This window comes from Telmatherina bonti (genome assembly GCF_933228915.1).
Source record: "Telmatherina bonti genome assembly, chromosome: 11".
In the NCBI taxonomy this organism is placed as follows: Eukaryota; Metazoa; Chordata; class Actinopteri; order Atheriniformes; family Telmatherinidae; genus Telmatherina; species Telmatherina bonti.
In genome coordinates this window covers 24791614-24817903 of record NC_136629.1, presented here as the reverse complement: position 1 = coordinate 24817903, position 26290 = coordinate 24791614, and the positions used below count along the sequence as shown (strand labels likewise).

The window sequence follows — 26290 nt, the reverse complement described above, 5'->3', positions numbered from 1 at the left end:
TTGTTAGTGGGAAGATTAAGATGAAGGTTTCAGGGAAAAAAAGACTGTATGGTCCTTTAATATTACACCATATGGAGAGCTTATTGCGTGCTGTCGACTATTGGCTAGCCTCCATTGCGTCACTCGACCAATCAGATTGACCGATGTTTCAGCGTCTTACGTAGGAAGGCGTGTGTGACATTTGCTGCTAGAAGCTAGCAGCCGGATAAAAGATGAATTGAGGAAGGAAACGGATGTATATTTTTCTTGTAGTGAGCAAGGTAACTTTTAGGTTAGACTTAAATGCCGTTTTCACATTAGGAAGGAAGTTTATGGCATTTGTAGAGTTAAATGAAACTTCTAGTACTGCCCAACACGTTTTATTGTTGGCTAAGGTTTTTTTTCTTTTTTTTTTTTCTTTCTTAACTTGTACAGTAAATGTACGGAGTTCGGGTTGAGGTCGTCCTTCTTAAATGTATTTCTGACATATTGAGACTTGAAAGATAACTTGATCTACTTTCGTTTTTATGCATTGCAGCATGGCTCTACGTTAGCGCGTAAGCTGACTTTGCAAACTGCATTTTGCACACAAGGTTAAATTTAGCTTTAGCTAACTAGCTTCTCACTCCTTTTTGCTGCAGCTTTTTTCACTTTCTTATGCTGAACTCTGGAGGCAGGTGGGCTGAAAGTAGGCCAGGTGTGCTGTGGGATAGATAGGGTGCACTGTAACTTAATCACGGTGTGGTATACCAGGTCCAGGAGTTGACTTCAGGTATTCGTAAGAGGACCTAGTGGTGGAAACATGCTGCTCTCTTTGGTAGTGCACACATACTCGTTGCGGTACTGGTTTCCAGCTACAATCATGCTGGGAACAGCCCCAGCTTATTGGCTGTCATGGGTCGTTTGGCGCTTACTTTCAACCGTCTTACCGGCAAGTTTGTATCACAAGGTGGACGACCGACTGTACTGCATCTACCAGAGTATGGTTCTGTTCTTCTTTGAAAACTACACCGGCGTTGAGGTGAGCAGTTATCTTGACACTTTTTTCCTCGTACACGACCTAGTCTAAACTAAATCATGTGCAATCATCATGTCCATAGACTTAAACTGGCTTACAGTGACCCAGGCTTCATCAAAAGTAACCTCCATATGCCTGTAAATACAATTAGTGTTGCATGCAAAGCTGTTAAACAAGCTCTGGATAAACCAGCTAAATAGCAAGAAGGCCTGCATTCCTTTGGCATTGTGTCGTATTATGCACATTTTGTTTGCTTGGGTGTACCTAAAAAGTAGGGATTTGTGGGACTTGCATCACATTTGTTTAAAAAAAAAAAAAAAGTTATATCTAAACAAGTGAGTAATATCCCACGAGCTGAAATATATATTTACTTGTTAAAATGGTAATGCAAACTCATGATTGTTAAAAAAGTCTTTGTAGCTTCTTTTATTTTCTTTCTTTCATTGCAGATTGTTATAAATGGGGATATACCAAAGAAAAAAGAGAACGTAATCTACCTGTCAAACCACCAGTGTACAGGTTGTAAAATTTAAGTTGCACCTTTTGAAAAAATCATGGCCAGCGTGAAACCCAATTAAATGGTTGTATTTTCTTTGCAGTTGACTGGATCATCGCTGACATGCTTGCAATCAGGCAGAGCGCCCTTGGCCATGTCAGATATGTACTGAAAGATGGACTGAAATGGCTCCCACTTTACGGATGGTATTTTTCTCAGGTAATGCGGCTGTGTGAGAATTGCATAAATGATGTAAAAGTAACTTGAATTCACTAAGGGATCTCATCAAGTGATCGTTTGTCTTCTTTTAGCATGGGGGTATCTATGTGAAACGAAGTGCAAAGTTTAATGAAAAAGCCATGAGAAAGAAGCTTGTCAGTCAAACTATATGTGGAACACCGGTAAGTATATTTAATGTTTAGACTAAATTAGACTATTAAGCTTCAGGTGTGTAATGTGACATGAATCCTGCAAAATCTAGGGATATGACAGTATATTTATCTATAAAAATGATCATTTTTGCAGCATCATGTTCGGTTAGCATTTTTTTTCTGTTTCATTATCTGTAGTTTATAAATCTTTCTTTTTAATCCACATATAATTAGGAATAGTGTTCCAAATAGTTTGTGTAACCAGAACACGAGAGAATGTCAGTGGTTATTGACTTGAAGGGCTTGTTTTTAATCGCTTTTTGGATCTGACTGTAGGGGATTATTGTGTGTGTATGTTTGTGTGTGAGATTGTGTGGTCTAGGTTTTACTGATTCTGTGAGGACCTTTTTTTTCACACAGTTGCAACATAGGTTTATCATTTATCATATCACACATTTTAAAATTAATATATGCTTGTAAGTTGGGGTTTTGCAAGTAGTAGTTATGGTTAAAGTTGAGTAACTATCTAAACTGAATGCAAATCAGATTAATGTCCTCTCAAGTAATAAAGACATGGCTGGCAGTGTTTGTGTGTTTCTGACAGATGTGATTCTGGTGACCTGAAAGCAGAAATGAAAGCCATGATGCAACGTTCACAGTTACAATTTCAGTTTAACCTGTAAACTTTTGTTGGTAACCAAATTATAGCTCATAAGAGCAAGGTCTTGGAGTTGCACTTGTTTAAGTATCAGATTCTAGTTGTTTCTGTCTGTGTTTGGTTCTTTTAAGAGTCCCACCAGACGGTTGACACCACTGATTCCAAAAATAATATTCATGTGATTTATTACTGTTTAAAAAAACAGAAGTTATTCTGTTTTTTTGCCATTTGTGCATATTGTTATTTTATAGCAGATTAGGCTAAGTAATTGTCAAAATAAAACAATTAGAAAAGCAAATCATTTCAAGACCATATGAGTCCATTTTGTCTACATCACTGAATACAAATGTTTAATCTGAATTGCAATCCACATTGAAGTGGTACTAAGAAATTATGTTTTTCTGTTACCCTTTTTAATTTCATTATAGTCACTTCTAGCAAAGAAATTCTTTAAACATTTTGTAAGTTGCTCTTTGGCCATTTCAGTGAAATCCACACTAAAGTGATGGATAATTTCAATCTGGAAAATCTTGAATGTGATGAATGCTGTTGCACCGATAAGAAAAAAGAGCAACTTAAGCAAGCAGAAGACACTATGGCAAAATACCAATATGGTTGTAAACCTAAAAAAAGAACGCAGAAAAGTAGAATGTAAGTGAAGGAAGACAAAACTTCAGATTATGAGTTGTACAAACAAAGCCTCCAAGATTATAACAATGACCTGTGGAAGGCCAGAGAGTGGTATCTATCTCATTTGATTAACGAAGAATGTCAACAATTCCCACTCTTTTTTTTTTTTCTTTTTTTTTTTTTCTGTAATAGGAGAAAAAAAAAAAAACAAAACTTGCAAATCCTCCTAAAAAGTTTAGCCCAGACCTCCTCTCCACTGAGAAATTCAATGAATTTGCTGACTTTTTTTTAGTGGAAAAATTGAAACAATTTGACAAAATATTGTCAGACTATATGTTTATTGACATTGTCAGTTTATTTGTGTCAGTGTTTTGAACAAATAACCTGAATGATAGAGAATTTTCTTCAATTAAATGAAGAAAAAACTTAAGTTATTCTGTTTGGTGGCAAAGAGAAGAGGGTCATTGTTGGTAAGCACCTGGAGACTCAAGCTCTTAAAGCTACCAATCAAGTCTGTAACCGTGGTGTGTTGATAGACTCACATCTGACTTTCAGCCGCCACATAAAAGCTGTCACAAAGACAGCTTTTTACCAACTCAGAAACATCAACAGGATTAAAAGTTTAGTCTCACAGAAAGACCAGGAGAAACTCATCCATGCATTCATCTCCAGCAGACTGAATTACTGCAACAGTCTTTTAACAGGACTTCCTAAAAAGAGCATTGAACATCTGCAACTCATCCAAAATGCTGCTGCTAGAGCTTAAACTAGAACTATGAGGTCTGAACACATCACACCAGTTTTAAAATCTTTACACTGGCTTTCAGTCAGTCACAGGATAGATTTTTCCTGTTGATGGTTCACAAATCCCAGAATGGTTCAGGACTAGAATACATCTGTTATATGTTCAGGGAATAAAAACAGCAGAGCTCTTCAATCCAAGGACTCAGGTCAACTAGTCCAGACTAGAATCCAGACTAAACATGGAGAAGCAGCATTTAGCTGTTATGCTGCAAACATATAGAACAAACTCCAAGAGGAGATTAAACTCACCGAGTGAGAGCTTTTAAATCCAAGTCAAAAACATTTTTCTCATGCATCCATGCGTGACATCTGCACAGTAACTTATAATTAATTCTGCTTTTAATTATTTTAATATTAATTATTAATTTAATGTGATTTTTGCTATTTGTGTTATGTTTTTTTTTTCCTCTTGTAATGCTTTTAATGTTTCATGTAAAGCACTTTGAATTGTCTTGTACACAAAAGGTGCTATACAGATAAACTTGCCTTGCCTTAAAGTCATGTGTTTCCTTCTCCCGACAGATGTACCTTGTCATCTTCCCTGAAGGAACTCGGTATAATCCGGAGCTCAAGAACATTATTGCTGACAGTCAGGCTTTTGCTTCAAAAGAAGGTAGAAACAGGATAGCTGCCACTGACTGCTGTACTGCTGAATACTAATTCAATACATCCCACTCAAGTCTATAAAACAGCTGACTGAGTTTTGTTGTTCAGCTTGGTTCCACTGTAGAGGCTTATGCTCTCCCGAGGATCATCACTGTGCATGCAAAGATATTAGTAGAATATGAAGTTTAAGTTGTCTTTTAAGTACAAAACTGGAAAACTTTAATTCAGTCAAAGACAGAATATAGTGGTTAAAAAAAAATTAAAAAAATCATTCAAATGCTTTTGACTGAATTTTTTTTCTTCCAATGCTCTGTATAAATCAAGATGGATTAAAATTATGAATGATAGCTTTATTATCATTTTTCCTCAAATGTTCAAAAAAATATTTAAGCTTTTGCGGAATCATTAAGAATACATGGGAAATGTTGAGTATACTGCTAACATATCTAACTTAAAAACTCTATAAAAATGGATTTCTTTGTTCATTTCTTTTACACAAGGAAGGGAAACAAATTGAATTACATGGTGCCTGTATTTGTGGTATTAGGATTTTAGGGCTAAATACTTTTGTTTAAAAGTGCACAATGATTATGATGCACTTGTACAATCTGCTGATAATGTTCGGCAATTCTGCAGAGATTATGCCTATCTCCGGGCCACAGCTCTGAATATCACCTTCCTCTTTAATCCAAATAAATCACTTGAGAGACATGACATGTGCTCATGACATTATCTGCTATTAGTGAGGTATTAGTGAGGATGGTGCCACGTTAACCAGTGACGAACAGACTGTGCAATGACAGATGCTAACTTAAGCATGTACATTTATTTTTATAAGCGCAGTTTTGGGGATTTAAGGCCATATCTTTATACTTGAGTGTTGCTATGACAGGAAATGAGGGTAGATGCCACGTAACAGCTGTATCAACATGTTGTTGTATTACAAGTTAAAACACTGGCTTAGAAAACTGTTATTGTTAAAGCTGAGAAGGAAAGCTGCTGAATTTATTTTAAGCTGTTGTAATTTTTTATTTATTTATTTTTTTTGCAGGACTGGCTGTTCTGAAACAAACGCTTACACCCAGGATGAGGGCATCTCATATAGCTATAGAAAGCATGAGGGGCCACCTGGATGCTGTGTATGACATCACAGTGGCCTATGAGGGAACGCTGGATAGCTCCGGTCAGAGGAGAACTGCACCATCGATGCCAGGTAAGAAAGAAAATGCTTAATTCATGTTGGTTGTAGAAATTGGTTGCATCTGGAAATAATAAGGGGAGAAAATGATTTTTTTTAGAAATTTGTGAAATGTAGAAGGGAAGGGAGATTATGGTATTGTGCATTTTAGTCCATTTAGTCCGTAATGTTAAGATGTATGATTCCTGCAGATTGCTCTGTTCTCATTCAATAATGTGTGTATAGAGTCCCTTCTTAATATGTAGGCATGGATTCATCAGCTAGCCTTTTAAGTCCATGGTGACAATGTGTTCAAAAGAGCATCGTCCCATTTAAACTCAATAATTAGTTCAGAAGATGTAAATACCATTTTTCCATCATAATGATTCAAATGACATTTTAACACCAGATAAAAACAGTTTACAGACTCGGCGAGCAGCAGCTCCAGTCTGCCTGTTTATTGTTCTCCAGTGTAATACACACGCTGTTATCAAACCTGCCACATTGTGGTGAACCTTCCCGGTAATTAAATCACATAGCAAACATCACCTATTAACAAATGTGCCTTCCTGTAAACAGCGTGACTCTGTGTTTTGGAATCTTTGATTATTGTGTGTTCCCACTTGTTTACGAGCAGTGTTTTGAATTTATTTTATTTTTTTCAAAAAAGAGGGGAGACAACAACAAAAAAAACATCCCGTTTTTAGTCAGGAATAAACATGGATGTTTCTCGCAAACAAGGCAGAGAATAGAAAAGCATTCCTCTCATCACGCACTTCCTGGCTTCATGCGGTGAAGGTGACTGTAGTGACTTCGCAGGAAGGTGGAAGTGAAACACGGCTGCATCGTGCAATATGCCAAACTGGAGAATATTTTTCACCAGCCTTAATTATTTGCACTTACTATGATGGTTTTAGTTGTTAATATGATTTTTAAACCCCAGAATTAATCTCATGTGGTTGAAGTTAAAATAGCCGTCCATATCTGTAAGATGTTTGAAACCGTTAAACCCTTGGCTGTAACTTTTCTCAGAATTGAATTTCAGCCCAGTTTCTTTACTGGATTAACTGGACCCGTTACCAGTCAATAGTCAAGCATTCAGTGGGGAAAAAGACACAATGTGAAGTGCAGTTTTACAATAGTTCTGTGAGCCTTAAGAGCTGCAATGTCTAATAATTTTCCCTCTGGATTATTTTGCTTCTTTGGAGCAAAATTATTTCAAATTATTGACTGAAACAAATTGTGCTGCACATCTCTAAACACCAATCAAAAGTACTGTTGACAGTCCTGCTGCCATCAGCTGATAAATTTTGACATCCTGCCATGTTGGCCTTTTGTTTGTATGAATTTTTACATGATAATGTTATTTAGCTTCATGCAAGGTGTTATGGAAATTTAATTTTTCCAGCTTTGGGTGTTAATTTATTTCATAATACTTAGCATATATTCATTTCTGATTATTGCTTTGTAGGCTTTCTGAAAAGGTTATAATGAACTTAAGAACGTAAGCTTAGTTACACAGTATCAGCTTATTTACCCTTAACAGACATACATAATGCGTAGAGGCCTTGAGATGTCTGTATTCAGACATCTGGGATATGATCAACCAGAACACTGCCTTCCTTTGAAGAGTTGTACAGCTAGGGAGTCTGATACCATGGTGCCATCAGGGAGATTATAACTTAGTGGTCAGTTTGACCTAACCTTGAGAATAACAACAGACTACTCTTTGTTTAGAATAGCATAGATTTCTGACATGTAATTGACGTCCTCTAGACGAGGGCTTAAAAGGGAGTTTTATCTCGGACTCTTTAGAGCATTTTTAGATTTCTGATCCGTCGGGTCTCTGAACTATCTCTCTGCAAGTTGCAATTTGTGATACTCTGTTCTTTCTTATTTTCTTTTCAATAAATTTTAGTAATCTTTTTCACTTCAGAATCAGACTCCTCATCATTGACAGACTTTTTCCTAAACACAAGGCAATAATAATCTATATATTTCCCCAGATTATGATCATTTACAGCGACGCAACTAGTTTTCCTGTTATTGAGCTCCAACTTGTACTTGTGCTGGTCAGTGTTTTTGTGATTGTGAACTCCAAACTGGTTTTACATTTTTGTTTGAACATCCATATTCAAACCAGAGTAGCTTGTTTTCGGTGTTACAGGAGGCGCTTACTGTTTGTCTGTTGGTTGTAAGGATAGAAATCTTGCATCATCCCCCAATAATCAGTGATACTCAGTTTTATTAGTTTAATAGTTCCCATTAGGAAAAGTAAACTGACAATGACACTCATCTTTATGTAACCTGTTAGAAGAAAGCAATCCTGATTTTTTTTTTTTTTTGTAGATTCTTCATATATATATAAAAATAAAAAGCTAAATGGTATGTGGAAGGAGTTAAAGGCCATAATTATTTTGTATATTATTGATACAGCAACAGTTCTTTTATTATTGATGAATATTTCTATAGATAATTATTATTTGTAGCAGTCTGTTTGACTGTAATTGTTAATTTTGTTTTTTATTGACATTAAAGACCACAAAGTGTTGTCTGGTACTCCAGAGCAGAGTGGATTTCCTTGTCCTGTGAAGGTGGTTGTTTTTAAAGTATGCTTTGGAACATTGTTCTGCTCAAACCAACATGACCTCAGTTGGAAACTTGGCTTTCTTTTAAAAGTTCAGCATTGTTTTATTCAATTCTTTTAAGAGTCTTATACCGACTTAATGCCAAACAGTTGTGTGGATTCTCCAAAGCCCAAGCATGAGGAAAGAGATGCACTAACACGGCATTACAGCTGAAGTTAGGCTTTGGTTTTTTTCAGGTGTGTTCTTGTTAAAATAAAATGTTTGTGTGCAAGTGTCCCTGAGCTTCTGTGTCAGTTAGAGTTCATTAAACAGGCACATGGTCAATTTAGAAGCTAATGGAAAGGCTTTCTCCAGCAGCCGAGCAATCTTTCACTTTTGTCTTCGATCAAGTTTCTTCTTTTGGCTGCAGTACGACATTTCCTGGTAATATTGCATGTTGTGGAAACAGGAACTTGAGGGTCTCTGGGGGTACACATGTAGCCTCGAGCCTTCACACTTGGCTTCATTTTTATGTCTGACCTTCCCAACCACTTAGGCTTTGCTTCTTCAGTGATTGCTCTGACAGCTTAATTATGGCTGAAGAATTGTCACAGAAATATGGAAATATTCAAAGTTCTTTACTGGTAAATAATAATTAAAAACAAAACAAACAAAAAAAAACACATGTTAAAGGTGAAAGTTGTACATGTTTTAATCTCTACCTGTCCTTAGTGATGTAACCTACTTCTGCCTTTTCTGTTTTTGTGCGCTAAAGGTTATTTCAGCACGGAATCTTAGCAGCACCACTCCATCACTGTCACCTCGTGTTGGTTTGAAGTGCTTACTGTACGTGCCGATTTGCTGAAAGGCTTTTCCTGTTTTTGTTTAGTCTCTTTATTTTTTCTTTTTTATGTTTTACAGAATTCCTCTGTAAAGAATGTCCTCGTGTACACATACACTTTGACCGCGTGGATGTTAAGGAAATCCCTTCAGACCCAATCTTTTTCCGCAGGTGGCTGCATGATCGGTTCAAAATCAAGGACCGGTGAGTGTGTAGAACAATTAATCGTATTGAAATTGCATGCTGTCCATATTAGTGTTTTTCTACAATGTACCACCAGTTTTGAACACTTCCTCTCACTTACAACCAATGACAGTTTTCAAAGGTACTGAAGTACATTCCTGCTGCTTGTAGGCATTGTAACCCAAATCTAAAAATAAGTTAAAACACGTTATGTAAAAAACACCCTACCCTATGGTTTTTTTTTTTTCCTTAAAGCACTCGTAAAATAAAAGTTAAGTTTATTTTCTGGCATATGTCTGGTTCTGTAAAGAACAGAGTTTGGCCCAACAAGAAGTTTGCTTTCCTCATAGCTGAAATATGCATTTTTGAAAAAGTCATGTCTTAAAATGGATTGTACTCGAATCGCACTTTTTTTAGTCACACATAGACAATTCAAAACCCTTTTACACTACATGTAACATTCACACGCAATCATACAAACTTGAACTGATGCTAATATTTTCTGGTTGGCAGATGACTCCTCATGCATCCCCCCTCAAAGATTTAAGTAATATTCAAGACAATAAAAACAACTTGATAATAACTGATAATGAATTCTTAGGCCTCCGGAGCTGACTAGTCAGTTCACTGCACTTTGCGGGAGTGTTAACGCGACTCCAACATCAGGTTTATTTTATGTAGGGAACATTAAATATAGTGATCCACATGGCATTTTGCAACCTTTTTCATGGAATTTTAACACACTGAAGAAAATCTATGTTTTGTTGCATTATGGAAACATTTTGGAACTGAATCACACCCCAGTAATCATGGCAGCTGTGGATCAAAGACAGGCGCATGTCAAGATAGTATCCCATGCACAGCCACTGTTTGCACTGTTTGGATTTGCTTGTTAACATGGTAATAGACATGCCTCTCCATGTTAATTCAGACTCAACATTGTCAATTCATGGTAAACGCATTCATTGATTTTACACTTTATTTTTAATATATATAAGTAGTTTTATAATGTTAATCACTTTGTTACTTTATGCATTTTAAAAAAAGTGCTTTAAACGCAAGATTTGATTTATAAAGTAACTGGAATGATGCAAGCTATTTAAATATATCTATTTAAACTAAGGGAAACTTAATATTACTGTTATCCAATTATTTGGTTGAGAAATAACCCACAGATTGTTGGATATAACTAGATTAAAGGTCCAGAGGCACTTTCATTCTGTGAAAAGTGTTGGCTGTTATTGAGTCCAAAGTTCAGTATCCAAAGTGGTAATCTATTGAATTAATTGCTCACCAAGCTACAAAAGCCCTGATGCCATACGAGTTTAGGGTTTGTGCTGAAAGTGCTTTTAAAAATCCTGATGCTACTGATTTTGTTTCCCTTTGCAGTTTATTTTTCAGTGTTGTGCATTTCTCTCAGCTTTGATTCTTAATAGACTTGTCTGTCTTTTTCAAAAGACTGCTGACAGATTTCTACGAGTCGCAGGATTCAGACAAATTGTGCACGTTCCCTGGGGAGGGAAAACCCTCTCCACTGAACCTCTCCAAGACCCTCCCTTCTGTGATGATCCTCGGGGGACTGACACTGCCATTACTGCTGACGGAGAACGGCAGGAAACTGTATGTGAGAACCTGGGTGTGCGGGACGCTGCTGGGCTGGCTGTGGGTGAACTTTTTCCCTTAACAAACAGCACCGTGGCAGCCACGACCAGATGCACAGAACACTCTGAGAAATGTGCCGTTTTCCTGTATCGCAGCGACATAAGGTGTGTTTCAGATGAAAAGCAGAATCAGTTTGACCGGAGATGCTGAAAATGTCTATTTTCCCCTCATGTGGTGTGGAATCATAAGAAAACATGAGTGGGTTTGTTACACTGCTAAAATTTTCAAAAATACTTATCAATTGTGGAATAAAGATAATATATATCTCTTCAAATAAATCCCCCCCCCCCATTAAATTTAGCCTAGTTAGTTTTCTTGCATGCAGTTTTCCCATCGGTCATTGGCCAGTTTAAAAAAAGTTGGGTTTTTTTTTAAACCAAGTGGGCTGAGTACTCGGAAATCTGCATTAAATGGTCATGTTGACCATTGATTAAGTGCACTGACTAATTTATATGGGTTGTAATGTTTGTATGCCAAGTCCCATATCAGAAAGATAATGCACTTTTCTCAATTACGGTGATGTTTTTACACTGGTAGAACAAAACGAGTAGCACGCAATCCTCTTAGAGCTCATGAACGTAACACCAGCCATCATTGTTTACCATAACTATTCATGCAGACATTTTTTTGTTGTATGATATTGAATGTAGCTGTAAAACATGCTAGTGAGAAAGAGAGAAAAAAAAAAAGCAAACTTGTGCATTTTTATTTTTTCTTTTTAAAACGTTTGCTCACATTGAGGAGTGAGTGTTAAAAATGCAAATGTTCTACCAATGTAAGATATTACTTGAACCTTAAAGTGTCAGTCATTGCCAAAACCAGGTATGTTTGCCACGATGTTCTGAAAGTATCCCTGTGTGTTAAATGGTAAGCAATACTTGTTTTATTTCTTTCCCTGATACACAAGAAAGAAACTTGATGTCTGTTTTGTTTCTCTGGATTCAAAATACTTTTTTTCCTCCTCTTTTTAATAGTGTTTTAATGTGTTTCATAACTTTGATACATGCATTTGTTTAATAAATTACATAGTCCTCATGAAAATATCTACCTAGCAAAAAGCTGAAAAGCCATGTTATAACAGTATATCGCAGGTTCTTGTACACTCAAAGCCATTGGTATTATAACATCACTGTATTGTAAAATGCACTGTATGTCCATTGTTGTTTTATTATAACAGACCATTGCATTTTCCACTTGTCACTTTATGTAATAGTCATCTTGTCCTGCTCTACAGTTAGTCTTTTCCTCATGTCAAGGAAACAGTAATCTTGTGGGTTTTACATGTCACTCCAATACCTCACTTGAATAATCCTTCCTTGTTCTTAAATGACCCTTGTCAGCCATTTTATAGTCATTTTTATCTTGACAAGACGGGACTGTAACTCATCAGGAAACTCTGTAGACAGTGTTAAAATGCCAACTGTTTTCGGAAACGTGTGCCTTCTCTTTGGGGGGCCACAGTGGCTCTTTTCCATCAGGTGACTGCATGGAAGCGCTCTGCTGGAGCTGCTACTAACTGCAGCATGTAGTCACATTGTCTACAGCTCATAGTGGCTTATTTTGCTCTAAGAATGCATTGATTTACACTTTTTGAGAACTATTCTTAAACAATGAAACCTTTAACATGTTTGAGGTATGGAAAGGGGGTTTAAAGTAAAATAAAGCGACTTTGGTTTGGGGAGTGGAGTTTTTTCTTTTGTACTTGGAATTACAGACATTTTAAGTTCACAAGTGTGGACAAATGCTGTTGATATGCTGATAAAATTTGACATACCGATTGTAAGAGAGCCTATCAGTGTTGACTTAGTTTCATATGCAAGCTAAATTTATTTTAACGCAAGTTTCTTCGGTTAAAAAATAAATGTGTTTTGCGACTATGCATGACCTTTTTCTTTAGTTATAGTTAATATTCAGGAAACCGCTGTGCAGGCATCTGAAAGTGTTGGGTCAATAGATGGACATGTAATTTGGCCTGTTTTGTGTGAGATCAAATAATGTTTACTTTAGGACAGTCATATTTTTCATAACTATATTGAAAATAAAGAATTTGCATTAATTTCTGCTCCACTATACATACATTACTACCTTGGTCTGATCTTGCCCTCTTGAACTAAGTACTTAGCTATGGAAATTTCAGACACTGTTCAATAGCAGCCAAAGGGAGTGAAGCTGCATATACTGTAGAATTTTATTTTAGGTTTGTGTTTAAAAAGAAAAATTAAAAGATTAAAATTACATACAAAATATGGGGGTTACTGTTACTGGAGAGCTGTTTTAATGGCTGAAAGACAGATTTCCACCTATATTTTTGATAAATTGATCGGTTTATAAGATGATGCGGTGCTATATTTCTGGTTTTGAGACGCCTTATATTATTATAAACAGGGGGAAAAAAACTCAATAGAAAATGATACATGTAACAAATAACTATATAATTTATGTTAATTGTCAAATTCCCAGGTAGGATTGAACTGATTTTTCATGCCCCACCTCTTTTTACTTTTAACGTTGCACTTCAGTTGTGATTTTAGGAGTTAGTTTTGTTTATACCAATAATTAAATTTCAAACTTGGAGTTAAGATAAAGGTTTGTCTTAACATCAAGTTCTCGCCATATGATTGTATTGTTTGCTCAAGAGAACGTAATTTGTGATTTTTGAAAAATACATTCTAACACTATCAAAATCTTAAACCGAAATTATCTTGTAAAAACTACATCAATTCTGTTTATGTAAGAAATCGCTTTCTTATAGTTGGTTTTTCCTACCTTGTCGCAAGTCCCCGAACTCCACGGGAACTGAATTGCGCATGTGCAACGCCAGGGTTCGGCAGAGACAAGGAAGTAGATTGTAACAGTTTAAAAGCTGGTGCCGTGATTCTCGTTTGGACTTTCTTTTTGTAAGTTGTTTATTACATTAATTAACCAGCACTGTGATGGACTTAAGATAAGAATACGAAGTACATATACCTTCATGTTTTAGATTGGATATGTGCATAAAAGCGTCTTTCTGTAGACAATTTCTGCCGTGTAGTGTTTTATCAAATAAAGGTAAACAGCGACATCCAGAGGATTTTCAGGTTAATTGTCAGAATTTAAATGCTGGAGAATTTGCTCGAAGTTATATAAGCAGCAATTGTTGGTGTAAAAGTCTAATTAATTCATAACCTAAGTTATCGATTAATTAGTTATTACAACATTAATGTGTTTTTGTTGTTTATAGCTTCGTAATGGCGATAGATTGGTTTGGATTCGGCTATGCTGCAGTCATCGTTTGTGGAGGATTTATGGGATACAAGAGAAAAGGTTGAAAAGCTTCTTTGATTACCATTTTAATTTCAATAGAATTGTCAGCAAGATTCATGAAATATTTGATTGTTTTTGCATTTCTCTTTTTGGTTTTAGCCAGTGTAATGTCCCTGATGGCTGGGTTAGTTTTCGGTGGATTATCTGCTTATGGTGCTTTTAAAATCTCTAACAATCCAAAGGATATCCAGGTGTCATTGCGTAAGTATGGCCAGCCTCAGTTTGATCATATTTATTGATTAGCAGATCTTTTGTGTAGATATGCAACAATGGTACCATCTAGTCTTTGTTTCAGTTGCTTCAGGACTCCTTTCAGTCATTATGGGAATGAGATACAAGAAATCTGGAAAGTTAATGCCTGCCGGCATTATGTCAGGGCTAAGGTCAGCTTTGAGCTTGGTCAACATGGGAATAGTTTAAATGAATGTTGCACCACACTTGATGAGTCTTTGATTTTTATGTTTGTTTTACCTTTCTTTCAGTTTGCTGATGGTATTTCGCCTGTTGTACCTGACCATGATTTGACTCAAACACCAGGACGGACCAGAATAAGCTCAAAGAAAAAAACTTCATTCCCAATTCTTCATATTTTGTGGATTTTTTTTTTTTTTTTAATTGATGCTTCTGTCTACAGTATGTAAACCTTTTTATGATTATACTTCTGATGTGAGCAATTGCCATGATTTCGTTACAGTAATAACTGCACTGCAGATGTACATCAACAAAATTCTTGTTTGATGCCGGGTTTCCTGTAATAACACTTAGTAAGCTGAGAAGAGAACAAAATGTCACTTGTCATGCACCTCATACGAATGAATGATCAATGTTGGAATTTTTGTAATGAAAACAAACTAAATAAACTAAAATTCATGTCTCTTTGTCTAAAGTGGTGTGATTAAAGGTCAATGACACAACAAGCATGCTGCAGATTCTCGTATTCTCAAGCGAAAAAGTCTTGGCTTCAAATTTATTTTTTTTATCAAAAAATGTTTACAATTCTAAAAGATTACAGAAATTAGTATCAAGCTGTAGTTGTATATTTCTATTTAGTGCAATATTAATGTCAACATAATCAATGCCACTTGTTGCTCATATTACATTTGCATAGTTATTGGCAATGAAGCTTATACAAGATGAATTTTAACAGAGGCTGTAATGAATTCAAGGTAGTTTGGTCATATTGAACACTTCCATGACTGTCTTCACATAGTTTTCATCTGGCTGTGGCCTCCTCTTGCTGCCTGGGAGCAGAAATCTTTTGATGGCATCCTTTTGCATCATTCTACCCTGGAACGACTGAAACAGAGTTTTTCTTAAATGGAGCACAACATCAGATATTGACCAACATCATAAGATTTCACTGAGATAAGACTAGACTGTCACATTTACCTTGACACTGGGAAAGTCTTTAAGAATGCCTGTGAATTTCTCCTCCAGCATCAGAGTGCATTCGAGCAGGAGTACGTCTGCGTAGGTTAGTTTACCCCCCACCAGGTAAATGGGTCCAGTCAGAGCCTGAAATGTATCGATTCTGATTTAATTTTCTTTCACAATCCATAAAAATTTTACAATGTTAATCTAGGTTTATGAGCCAGTTTACCATACCTTTTCAAACACAGGTAAGTAGCGTTCTTTTGCTTTAATTTGAATATTATCTAACTTTGGTTTTGGATCTGGCAAGAAAGGCAGCATCATTATCATTTCCATTAGATCCATGACTCCCTCTGCATACATGTTGACCCTAACAGGAAGCAAGAAATTTGATTTAAATGCAAATTTGTTGTAGGGACTGCCATTATTACACTATTGCAAAATTTGACCATACTTGACACGGTCCTTGATATCTTGGCCATGGAGATTGTACTTTTCTGCAATGTAAGTCAGGATGGCCTTGGTCTGAACAAGTTTCATGCCATCCATTTCCACCAAAGGAACTTGCTGAAACATGAGTGATCCATCTAACAGAAGAGGCAGTAGTAAATCATGCAGAATGCCACACCCAAAAGGAAAACAATAAAATCAGCTTGTATATTATGACAGTGTCAACAGGTCACAAAAGGCAAGTCCTTGATATCTATGAAAACTGCCAACTCATTCTGAATTGCAAGCTTAGCAGGTGAAAGTTCACAGAAAAGAGAGTGCTTAGAAAAAAAATAAAAAATGCACCCACATACGAGATTACAAGATTAAAGATTGGATTAGTTTCAACTTGCCATTCAGGAGTTTCACGTAGGCTTCTCTGGTTGTCAGATACATCTCATCGAACTATAAAAAGCAAATTTCAGAAGTCACTTAGTAAACATGACATTACTAAAGAACTGCAAAGTTTAATGTTTCATATTGTTTTCTTTTACCTCCACGCCTGCAACTGTCAGGAGCCAGCGAATTGACTCCATTTTACCTCTCCCATTGAAATAGTGCAGAATCGGTCTTTCAGACATGGTTGGTTGGGTGCAGAAAATCTGGAAATGTTAAAGTTTAGTTTTTATTTTATACAATCTGAATAAAAAGTGAATTAATATGAATTCATGCATATGAAGCTCATACCTGCGCGCACAGCTGCTTCTTGCGGAAAAAGTTGACGTGATGTGAGCAAAACTAAAGCCGAGTTATTTGCACAATATCTTTATGTGTAAAGGAGGGACTTTAAAGGCGGAGACAATTTCCAAAGTCAGCGATTGGTACTTTCTAGCCAATGGAAACGCAGCTTATTTACACATTACCGCTTAGCATGATGGGTAAAGGAGAAATTGGCTTGTTTTAATGCTCTTTATTGAGTAATTTGATATAAGTTGTCATACAGAAAATACTCTTTGAATATTGCAATATCAGTTTATTCGATATATTCTATTTTTACTGATACGACACCATGATAGAAGTAGCTTGTCCCAGAGCCTCGTATAAAATCAGACATGGCCTCTCTTGCTAGTCGGATGTGAGGGCGATCTGGCTGCGACATCTGTCACCCCATTGATCGCTAGGGTTGATTCGGCTGATCTGGCTGGCTAGGCGGGTGTCCCCTTCCTCCCTCACCGGTCCATGAGTGTCCCTCCCGAAGCTCTGCGCTCGGTGGCAGCGGACGATGTCCCCCCGCGGCGGACGACCATTCATCGGTATACCAGTAGCTGCGCTCCCCTGCTAGAACCTCCAAACAAGCTCAAGGCCAATAGGAGAAACGTAGGGAAGTCAAGCTCCAAGCTTCAGACACATCCAAATGCGGCGCTGCACGTGGCAGTCTGCCTTCCTTTTTGAAAATCAGAAACCATGTAATTGCAAGCTTAGCAGGTGAAAGTTCACAGAAAAGAGAAACGATAAGTGCTTAGAAAAAAATTGAAAAAAATGCACCCAAATACGAGATTACAAGATTAAATTGCCATTCAGGAATTTCTCGTAGTTTTCTCTGGTTGTCAGATACATCTCATCGAACTATAAAAAGCAAATTTCAGAAGAAAACATGACATTACTAAAGAACTGCAAAGTTTAATGTTTCATATTGTTTTCTTTTACCTCCACGCCTGCAACTGTCAGGAACCAGCGAATTTTTCAACAAAGTTGTTTTACGGCACTCAATGAGTATCTATGTTCTCCTTGACTTAATTTTTTTGCACAGATTTTCTCCAAATTGCACACACGAAAATGGAAGAATCAATCATTTAAAACTTCTGATCAATATATCATTTATACTTTTTCAAGCCTCACTTCACCCATTTTCCTTTAGGTGGTGCTAATGATTAAGCAGCAAGTTAATTTACAATGGCTCTTAGACAAATATAAAATTTCCTTATAATATGACCAGTTATACCATACATCCTGTGAGCATATTTTCATTACTTGACTTTATTCTTGTTTCCCTATATGGCCACAAAGAGGATCACTTCTCTTTCTGTTTCCCATTTCCACATAAACAGCTGCAGCAGCTATGTGACTAGGAGCACATAAATTACATAGACCAGTGTAAAAGCCAAGCCTATTGGTTACAATACAAAAATATTCTCCTTTTAATCCATTGATGGACTAAATAAAGCCAAATGTAGGACAATTTAATTATCTCACATCAGATCAAGATACAGTGTATGGCATTACACTGCATTGGTGCACATCTGGTGCAAATGCACCTGGCCATTCATTCATCTTCTTTTAACTGTTACAGGGCAAATAGGGCATGGGTGAGGGTGGTTGTGGGTGGGTGAAAGGGGATGTGTATGTGTGTTAGTGTTTTATCTATTTTGATGTAAATTGTTTTATAATGTAAAGCACTTTGTATTGTTTTTAAGCACGAAAAGTGCTATACAAATAAAGTTTGATTTGATTTGATTTGATTATCTTTTTACTGACCTGGATTAATTTCTCACAACTGTTTAATCCAATGACCCTGCTGTGCTCATCCTGCTGCAGATGCTGGCCCCACACACACACACACACACACACACATATACACACCGACTGACAACATTTAACACTTTAAAACTTGAATTACTATGAAAATTCAGACATTTTTAATTCAGCTGTGCCCTGTTAAATGTTTAACTAAACTGGTTTACTTTTCATTTTGGGGCTTACGCTGTTCTCCTAGTGTTGATTGAATTGGTTTATTTTTTACTGAAACTAAAACTTAAAAAGTATCTACAGTCCAGCAACCAACCGCATTACGTCCTTACCAAAATCATAGCATTGCTTTAATCTGACTGAGAAAGTACAAACACATAATATTTCATTGGCACAGAAGCTGTCATAAAACAAAAATGGGAGAATGATAGTCAAAAAATAATTCACAGGGAAGGTTTCATAATATTGTAATATGCATATTGTGTTGGTGAACAACACTCAATAATACAAAATTGAGGATATAACCTCTCCACAACATCAGATATATTACAGAAAGATACAGTCAAGCAGGAAAAAATTGTGTCTGGCTGCATTTACCCATACATTTAAATACACAACTCAAAACATTCATAGCAGACATAATGAAATAAAATTTATTGCTGTGTAAGTTTTATTTACAGATTTAGATTATAAAACAACTACTGTAAGCCTACTCTTTGGAAGAAAAAGAGTTCTTAGGCAACAAAACAGAGCTCCAGTGAAGTCCCTAACGGTGTCCGTATTTGGCAGACCAGTCTGTTCGCCCGTGAATGCTCTGTAGTGGAGGGCGGGGCAGCAGACCAGGAGTGCTCTTGTTGGATACCGGGATGCTTGCAGAGGTGTTCATCTGACTCCGACCAGACCGCCATGTTGCATAATCTGAAAAAGAAGTAAATATGAAGTAAATTTACTTGGATTTTTCTAAGGCATCATGTGAAAACTTGCATCAAATACAGCAGAGCAGATATTAAAGTTCTGCATCGGTGCTCACTTGATGCCGTCATTTCTACTGCAACACTCTGACGTCCTCTGTAACCAGCAGAGCCATTGTCTTTCTTGTAAAATGATGGCATGTATCCACCTGGGATTGTATTTGTACCTGATGATTACAGCAAACATAGATCTATTAGTTTATATCTAGTTAACAGCAACAGCGTGAGCAGCAAAGATCATAGTCATGTTACCGTGAGCGCCTCTGCTTGGTAGAGTCCCTCCATATGGAATACCGCTGTTTCCCCAAAGATGGCTTGCAGTAAAGTCTTTAGTGGCATTCATGGCAACATTCTTCTTCGTACTAATGCCTGGTTACAACAAAAAGGAAATTATTACATACTGTACATGCTCCACTAAACATTACAAAAACTAAAAAAACTGAAAAAAGGATACATTTATGTAAGAACAGCCTTCAGTAGTAACGGTATATAAATAAATCTTATACTACCAGGCAAATATCTCGACTGCCTCAGGTAATGTTGCTTGGCAGAGGCGGTTCGTGATGGCTCTTGATAGGCTGCAGTCTTGTTTAGGTTTAAAGGCGCATCTTCTTTTCCGTTGGGTCGACTGAAATCCAGAACATTTCCATACCTACAAGACAGAAGAGAAAGGCTGAGTGAATAATCTGTTATTAATCATAGAGTTCTGGGGTGTCAGTAAATATATAACAGACAGATCACAGCTTCACCTGCTCAGTGTGTCCTCCCCCTGCCTTGATTTTTCGGTGGAGTAGTTACTTTTTCCAAGAATGCGTAAAGACGACAGATCAGTTTCTTCTTCGTCCCAGTCTTCACCTTTGATGTGTCCTGTTCCGTGGCCCCAACGCCGCCGCCCTCCTCCTTTCGGTTTCAACTGATAACTTAGGAGATTTGCATTTTCTGACTCTGGCTGTGTTTGCTACAAAAACAAAGTAAACCACATCTGAAGCGTATTTCCTCTGATAATAACCTTCTATTCAGAGGAATCCTTTTTTCAGGATTTGTATTACATTAGATGAAGATGGAACATTTCTTATGTCAAGGTAACATACAAGACGACTAGATGTCTTGTCAGCTTATACCATAATGCTTCTGCATCATGTGGGGGCTCACCTTGCTCTGTATACTCTTGTCAATAATGTAAGGCAGGTGGTTCTGCGGCGTTCCCTCTGTCTGTTCCTGCTTCAAGATGTGTTTCGGCTGCTGCTCCCTCACCAGCTCTGAATGCCGTTGGTAAACTGCAGCCTGGACAGCTGCTGGGGAGGGCTGGATCTGCTGGAGTGGTCTGGAAGGGGGGCAGTGTTGGTTGGGAGGGGGTGGCTGGGAGGGGGGCACAGGCTTCAACAGCAGAGGTTGCTGCTGCAGGGCCTGTTGTGACTGTAAAGGCCCCTGTAGTTGTACAAGGCCCGGCTGAGGTCTGCCCTGCTCCAGGATCTGCTGAGGAGTGCCTAAAGCCTGACCCACGTGGAAGTAGGAGTACCTCAGAGCCTAAAAAAATTAAATTAAATTTAAAAATTGAACAAATGTAGCTTTGCACAGCATCTTCTATACTGTTTATTGATCTGGAACAAAACAGCAGAAGCTCAGAAAAGATGCTACCTGGGCAGAAGCTGGTCTTTTCTTGGGATCCCACTGAAGCAGGTCTGTCATCAAATGGATGGCTTCAGGACTGGCATTTGGGATCAGTGTCATCAGATTACTGGGAACACACTGAGGCCAACGGAAATTCATGGCACTCGCCAACTGGTAACCCTCAGGCCAGTCAGTCTAGAGGGAGAAGACACAATTCCCTCATTTTCTGAACAACAAACTATTTATTTATACATCTATCTGAATCATTGTACAGTCACATGAAGACAGTTGTGAAATCAGCCTATGACAAATTAAAGAACACATCAGAGATTAAAGGACTGATATCTCAGCAGGTCTCAGACTATGTCCTGACAGGTGTCCACAAAAGTCCATTACACAACTGCAGTTAGTCCAGAACACTGCAGCTTGAGTCCTCACTAAGACCAAGAAGTGGATCCGCAAACTCCAGTCCTCAGAATTTTACACTGGATTCCTGTTTGTCAAAGAATTTTCTTCAAAATCAAAATATATATAAATCAAAAATATACCTTCTTTGGTGTACCCAAAACTTGGCAGATCTTGAATATGGTGTCTATTTCACTGGAGCCTGGGAAAAGAGGCCTGAGGGTATAAAGTTCAGCCATGATGCAGCCGACTGCCCACTGGTCTATAGGTGAACTGTAAGATGTAGATCTGAGGAGCACCTCTGGAGCTCTGTACCTGGTCAAAAAAAACAAACGGTAGCAGAACTTCAATACAGATTTCTTTTAATCAAACCAAGTGTGTCATTATCATGTTAAGTCTAAAAGAAACTCACCATCTAGTCGAGACGTAATCTGTATATGGTGGTCGAGATCTAATCTCCCGGGCGAGCCCAAAGTCGGCTATTTTTACCAGCTCCGGACCCATGCACAGAAGATTCTCTGGCTTCATGTCTCTATGAAAAAACCCTGAAAGACATAGAGTAAGATTATCTGGACTCAGTGGGAACATAATACCAGTTTTTTCCATACTGGCTTTGGCCATACCCAGACATACCATGCTTATGAATGAAAGCAAGTCCCTGCAGTATCTGAAACATGATATTTCTAACAGCAGACTCAGGAAACAAACGGGTCCTGTAACCAGATGACAAATGAAAAGGTTTATAAAAATTTAACAAACTTTGAGCTTTTATCAAATGTGGAGGTAATGCAGCAAAGCAACAACTATACGCACCTGTCTTTCATCAGCTGATACAAATTTTCCTTCATGTACTCAAATATGAAGTACAAGTGATCATTTTCCCGAATGACCTCCTTAAGTTTGATAACATTTGCATGGTTGAGTTTCTTCAGGGACTGGAAGAATAAAAAGGTTTCGTAAGATATCGGACACAAAACAGAGCTAGAAATAAATGATAAATCTAACCATGCTAGTAAAAAAAACAAAAAAAACACGCACAGGTCACTGCAGCACATTCAGAAGCACGCCCTACAACTATTAAAAAAGAAGCTCTTGTTCTTAAAATACGGGCAGAGAAGGAACACAAGATAAGTTCGGGGGTAAAGTGCTGCAAAGGGGGGGGTTTATGCTTTAAATCTTAAAAAGAAAAACGAAATGTAGAATAACTTGAAAGCAGGATGGAGAGAATATAAACTATTCCCATGCACTGGGATGATACAGGTTTAACCATGCTACATTTTAGTAGGGGGAAGAAGCCATAATGGGACTTTGAGATTTAAAGGTAGCATGCTGTATCTGTGATCTATTCAGCAGGGCTCTGAAGACCAGCACTTTCTACACATGGTTTGCTGCCATAAAGTTAAGCTTAAGAAAAGGGGGTATTTTGTAGGCCAGGAACTCAAAACCAACATCACACAAAAATCACCTTCTGCTCTTAGACTTGGTGTGAGGAAATTTAGACAGTAACATACTGAACTGGTGTAAAAAGAAACAACAGAAAGTTTTAGATTACTTGACAGTTGGACTACAAAGTACATTATCATTGTATTAAAAAAAATCAAACTTATTGTCAAGAACTTCCCCGGCAAAAATGATCGACCCAAACTGAAGTGGAGTTTCACAAGGAGCTACCAAAACATGATGAGAGCACGTCTATTATTAAATATTACATGCAATAACTAATGCTTACTTTTCTATTTAATGTTTACCAAACCATAAGTTTGTAACCCCTGTTTGTGCTGCAAAAGTGACTTCATTGTGGCGTCTTGATATGACGTCACAATGACGTTCATGTCAAGCAAATGTCATCTCTACAAAATAAAGACATTTTAACTGCTAATAAAAGTGGATCTTGCTAAGAACCGAAGAACACTAAGTCCACCCACACAGTGGCAACTTGTCACCTTACATGACCTTGTTATGCTTTTTAACTTATCTGAAACCAAAATGTGTCACACTTACCTTGACTTCTCGAAGATTCATGCATTCTTCCCAAGAGTAGAATTTACGTTTCATTCTAAAAAAAATATAATTTCTGATTAATAATTTCCAACATGCATCCTAGTCTTTGTTTGTAACCAATATTTGTTCTTAATTATTTTAACATTACAAACATTTTTGAAGAAAAATCAATACTATAATCCTAAAGCTGAGCAGAAGACGCAGATTTAAAAGGCATAATCTCTTGACACTCACTTTTTTATGGCAACTAGCTCTCCTGACTCCAGACTGCGGCCGAGGATAACTGAGCCATAGGTGCCATCCCCGAGCTGTCTGATGGTGGTGTATCTATTCATTATGCTTGCATATCTTTCTCCATAGGCAGATAATAATTAGGTGGAACAAAAGTGTTCATCCTCTGCTGCTGAATGCAACCAGATTTTCCTGTGACAGCAGCAGCAGACTGTGGGAAAGGCTGAAGGACTCATCATGCCATGGACTTGCCTCCTGTAAAATGAGCAGCTGAAGGATGCACTGATGTTAATAATACAGATTTATGAGGTACAACATACATGTTCAATAACTACTAAACACACACTAAGTACTGAGTGGTTATTTAAGATTGAGAATTTTTTTATACTAAGCACATGATGGAGACACTATTGAGTAGTTATCCTTAACAAAAGCAGTTCTACCTGCACAGCATCTTTACAGCTTGAATTAGTCTCAACATATGCAGATACTGATATACTGGTACTAAGCTGATAATATCCATTACTGCAAAATTAAAGAACTATGTTGAAAAAGCAATAAAATAATGACTTCACTCACTTCATGTTATGGTATAAATATCAAATTAAATTTGACAACAGAATAATTCGCAAATCTCATACACTTGTCCCTTGTCTCCATACTGGATTTTTTTTTTCAACATTATAAATCGTAGAAGTGGAGTATACAGATATTTTACGATTTCACCATGAAGAATTTATCTAGTTTGATCATTTTTTAAAGGAACACTTATTTTTCCTTTTTTGTGTCGACTGAACAAAATCCCAAACTTTATATGGAGGAGCATTTTTACTTAACCACTTTGAAATCTTGAGCATGCAAGACCCTGCGTAGGTGTCCAGCAATTTGCCAGCAAATCGTTCAATATGTGCACATGCACAGATGGACTCATTAATTCTGCTCTTTTCAATAAAGTGGGAAGTAGTATGTGTATCTTTGAGTTATCTTTTTTAAAGCTGTATTCACAGGTTATTACATAAAGATGCTATTCAAGATAAATAAATCTGAAATAGCTTAAACTGACTTAAAATACTCTATATACCACAGGTAGCTTATTCAAAAATGAAAATTGCCACAGACGCCCTTACAAAAAACTGTATTGGGTTAAATGTATTTTTCTTGTGTTTTGATTTATTGTTTTAATCTCATGGCATTTGCTAGCCAACAAGCTAGTAATTACTTGGTAGATAACGCTAGGGGAGAAATTTTTTCATGTTTATTTTTCACCCTTTTGTTCAGCTTTATAAAATCAAAACAAACTGTTGTTGTTGTTTGTTTGTTTGTTATTTACCATGCATCAAGTGTTAATGGCCGAAGCTAATTTTTAAGATTAAAACACACCACTTATTCGGACGTTAACATCAACCTAATTGAGATTCATGTTTAATCAAGTCCGCACAGGGTCAGGTATTACATCTGCCCCGTGTGTTTCATGTTAAATCTTAACGAGTCGTTTGGCTGCTAATGATGACAAATGTGGTAGAAATACCACTTGTTCATCTTTTGTGCTGGTAGTGGCCCAGTTCTTGACAAAACATTACAGCGCTGCAGAGACAACAGTGGGCTGGTGGGACTAAAGGGTCTCCTAACTGACTTCAAATAAAACAATAGCGGAAAATACTTACCCTCTCCACATCAAACCGATAACAGCACATGTCCGAGCATTGGTAATCGACTGTGAAGGACCAAATTTATAGCAAATATCACCCTGATATAGCGATTAACAAATAGACTACAACAGCCAGAGACTCCACACCACACAACGTAAATACATTTTCAGCTAGGCCCAATTAGTCAGAGAGCTTATTGAAATCTCGCGATGTTACAGAAAAGGCTTGCGGTCTTCTCACAACAAATCACAGCTCTCTCTCTCACTCTCTCTCTCTCTCTCTCTCTCCATTGCTGTGTACCAAAAACCGAAACGTGGCCAGATGTATATATTGTGAAGATTAACTCTGTCACAAATAGAAGACTATAAACTGACAGTCGTAAATATTGATGAAGCCCACATATTGTGCAAAAATAATTTCCAGCAACTTCTTGACACTATGACAAAAACCAGAAAAAAACAGATTCTCTGTTGTTTGACGAAGGCGGAAGTTATGCACATATAATTCTCTAACATCGGTTTTCTTCTTTGATTAAATGTGCGATCATAGACGCTTAATCACATTCAAAGGGATACGATAAATAAACACAATTATTATTATTATTATTATTTTATTTTATTTTATTTTTTTTCAGTAAAGAATTATTTTTCAGGATTGATCAGCAAAAACCTCGTTTGTGGTGTGAAACAAACCAAGCAGCCTTTTCTGGAAATGTAGATCTTATAGCAAATGTACATAAATACACACTGGGTTGCAGATGTTTTAATAGATTTTGCATTTACAAATTTATATTGACAACAT

At 37.1% G+C, this 26290-nt stretch overlaps 4 protein-coding genes across 6 annotated transcripts; 2 read left to right on the top strand and 2 right to left on the bottom strand.

Moving 5' to 3' along the window:
• The first annotated feature begins 180 nt into the window (after positions 1-180).
• Positions 181-12696, top strand: agpat5 (1-acylglycerol-3-phosphate O-acyltransferase 5 (lysophosphatidic acid acyltransferase, epsilon)). Its single transcript, XM_079249090.1, has 8 exons — positions 181-1000; positions 1447-1516; positions 1597-1712; positions 1805-1894; positions 4479-4569; positions 5614-5775; positions 9228-9351; positions 10789-12696. The coding sequence occupies exons 1-8, from the start codon at positions 782-784 to the stop codon at positions 11012-11014; spliced, it is 1098 nt and encodes a 365-aa protein (XP_079105216.1). The 5' UTR covers positions 181-781; the 3' UTR covers positions 11015-12696.
• Positions 12697-13837: 1141 nt separating this feature from the next.
• Positions 13838-15169, top strand: tmem14a (transmembrane protein 14A). The gene is made up of 5 exons (XM_079249092.1): positions 13838-13889; positions 14213-14295; positions 14395-14496; positions 14591-14678; positions 14778-15169. The coding sequence occupies exons 2-5, from the start codon at positions 14220-14222 to the stop codon at positions 14818-14820; spliced, it is 309 nt and encodes a 102-aa protein (XP_079105218.1). The 5' UTR covers positions 13838-13889; positions 14213-14219; the 3' UTR covers positions 14821-15169.
• Positions 15170-15255: 86 nt separating this feature from the next.
• Positions 15256-17452, bottom strand: LOC306762645 (glutathione S-transferase A4-like). 2 transcript variants are annotated; one of them, XM_079249210.1, is made up of 7 exons: positions 16843-17452; positions 16650-16757; positions 16509-16560; positions 16121-16253; positions 15901-16036; positions 15685-15810; positions 15256-15591 (listed from the first exon to the last, which is right to left on the bottom strand). In XM_079249210.1, exons 2-7 carry the CDS (start codon positions 16734-16736, stop codon positions 15457-15459), a joined length of 669 nt encoding a protein of 222 aa, XP_079105336.1. In that variant the 5' UTR covers positions 16737-16757; positions 16843-17452; the 3' UTR covers positions 15256-15456. The 2 variants fall into 2 exon arrangements, with proteins under 2 accessions (XP_079105336.1, XP_079105335.1); XM_079249209.1 differs by having other exon boundaries at positions 17329-17417.
• A 1619-nt stretch (positions 17453-19071) lies between these two features.
• LOC306762679 (serine/threonine-protein kinase ICK-like) lies at positions 19072-25638 on the bottom strand. 2 transcript variants are annotated; one of them, XM_079249249.1, is made up of 14 exons: positions 25505-25638; positions 23844-24110; positions 23610-23664; positions 22422-22543; positions 22242-22321; positions 22021-22153; positions 21752-21923; positions 21231-21398; positions 20745-21119; positions 20342-20550; positions 20102-20244; positions 19845-19961; positions 19652-19759; positions 19072-19539 (listed from the first exon to the last, which is right to left on the bottom strand). In XM_079249249.1, the coding sequence occupies exons 2-14, from the start codon at positions 23942-23944 to the stop codon at positions 19388-19390; spliced, it is 1935 nt and encodes a 644-aa protein (XP_079105375.1). In that variant the 5' UTR covers positions 23945-24110; positions 25505-25638; the 3' UTR covers positions 19072-19387. The 2 variants fall into 2 exon arrangements, with proteins under 2 accessions (XP_079105375.1, XP_079105376.1); XM_079249250.1 differs by lacking the exons at positions 23610-23664; positions 23844-24110; positions 25505-25638 and adding an exon at positions 23074-23116.
• Positions 25639-26290: the final 652 nt, after the last annotated feature.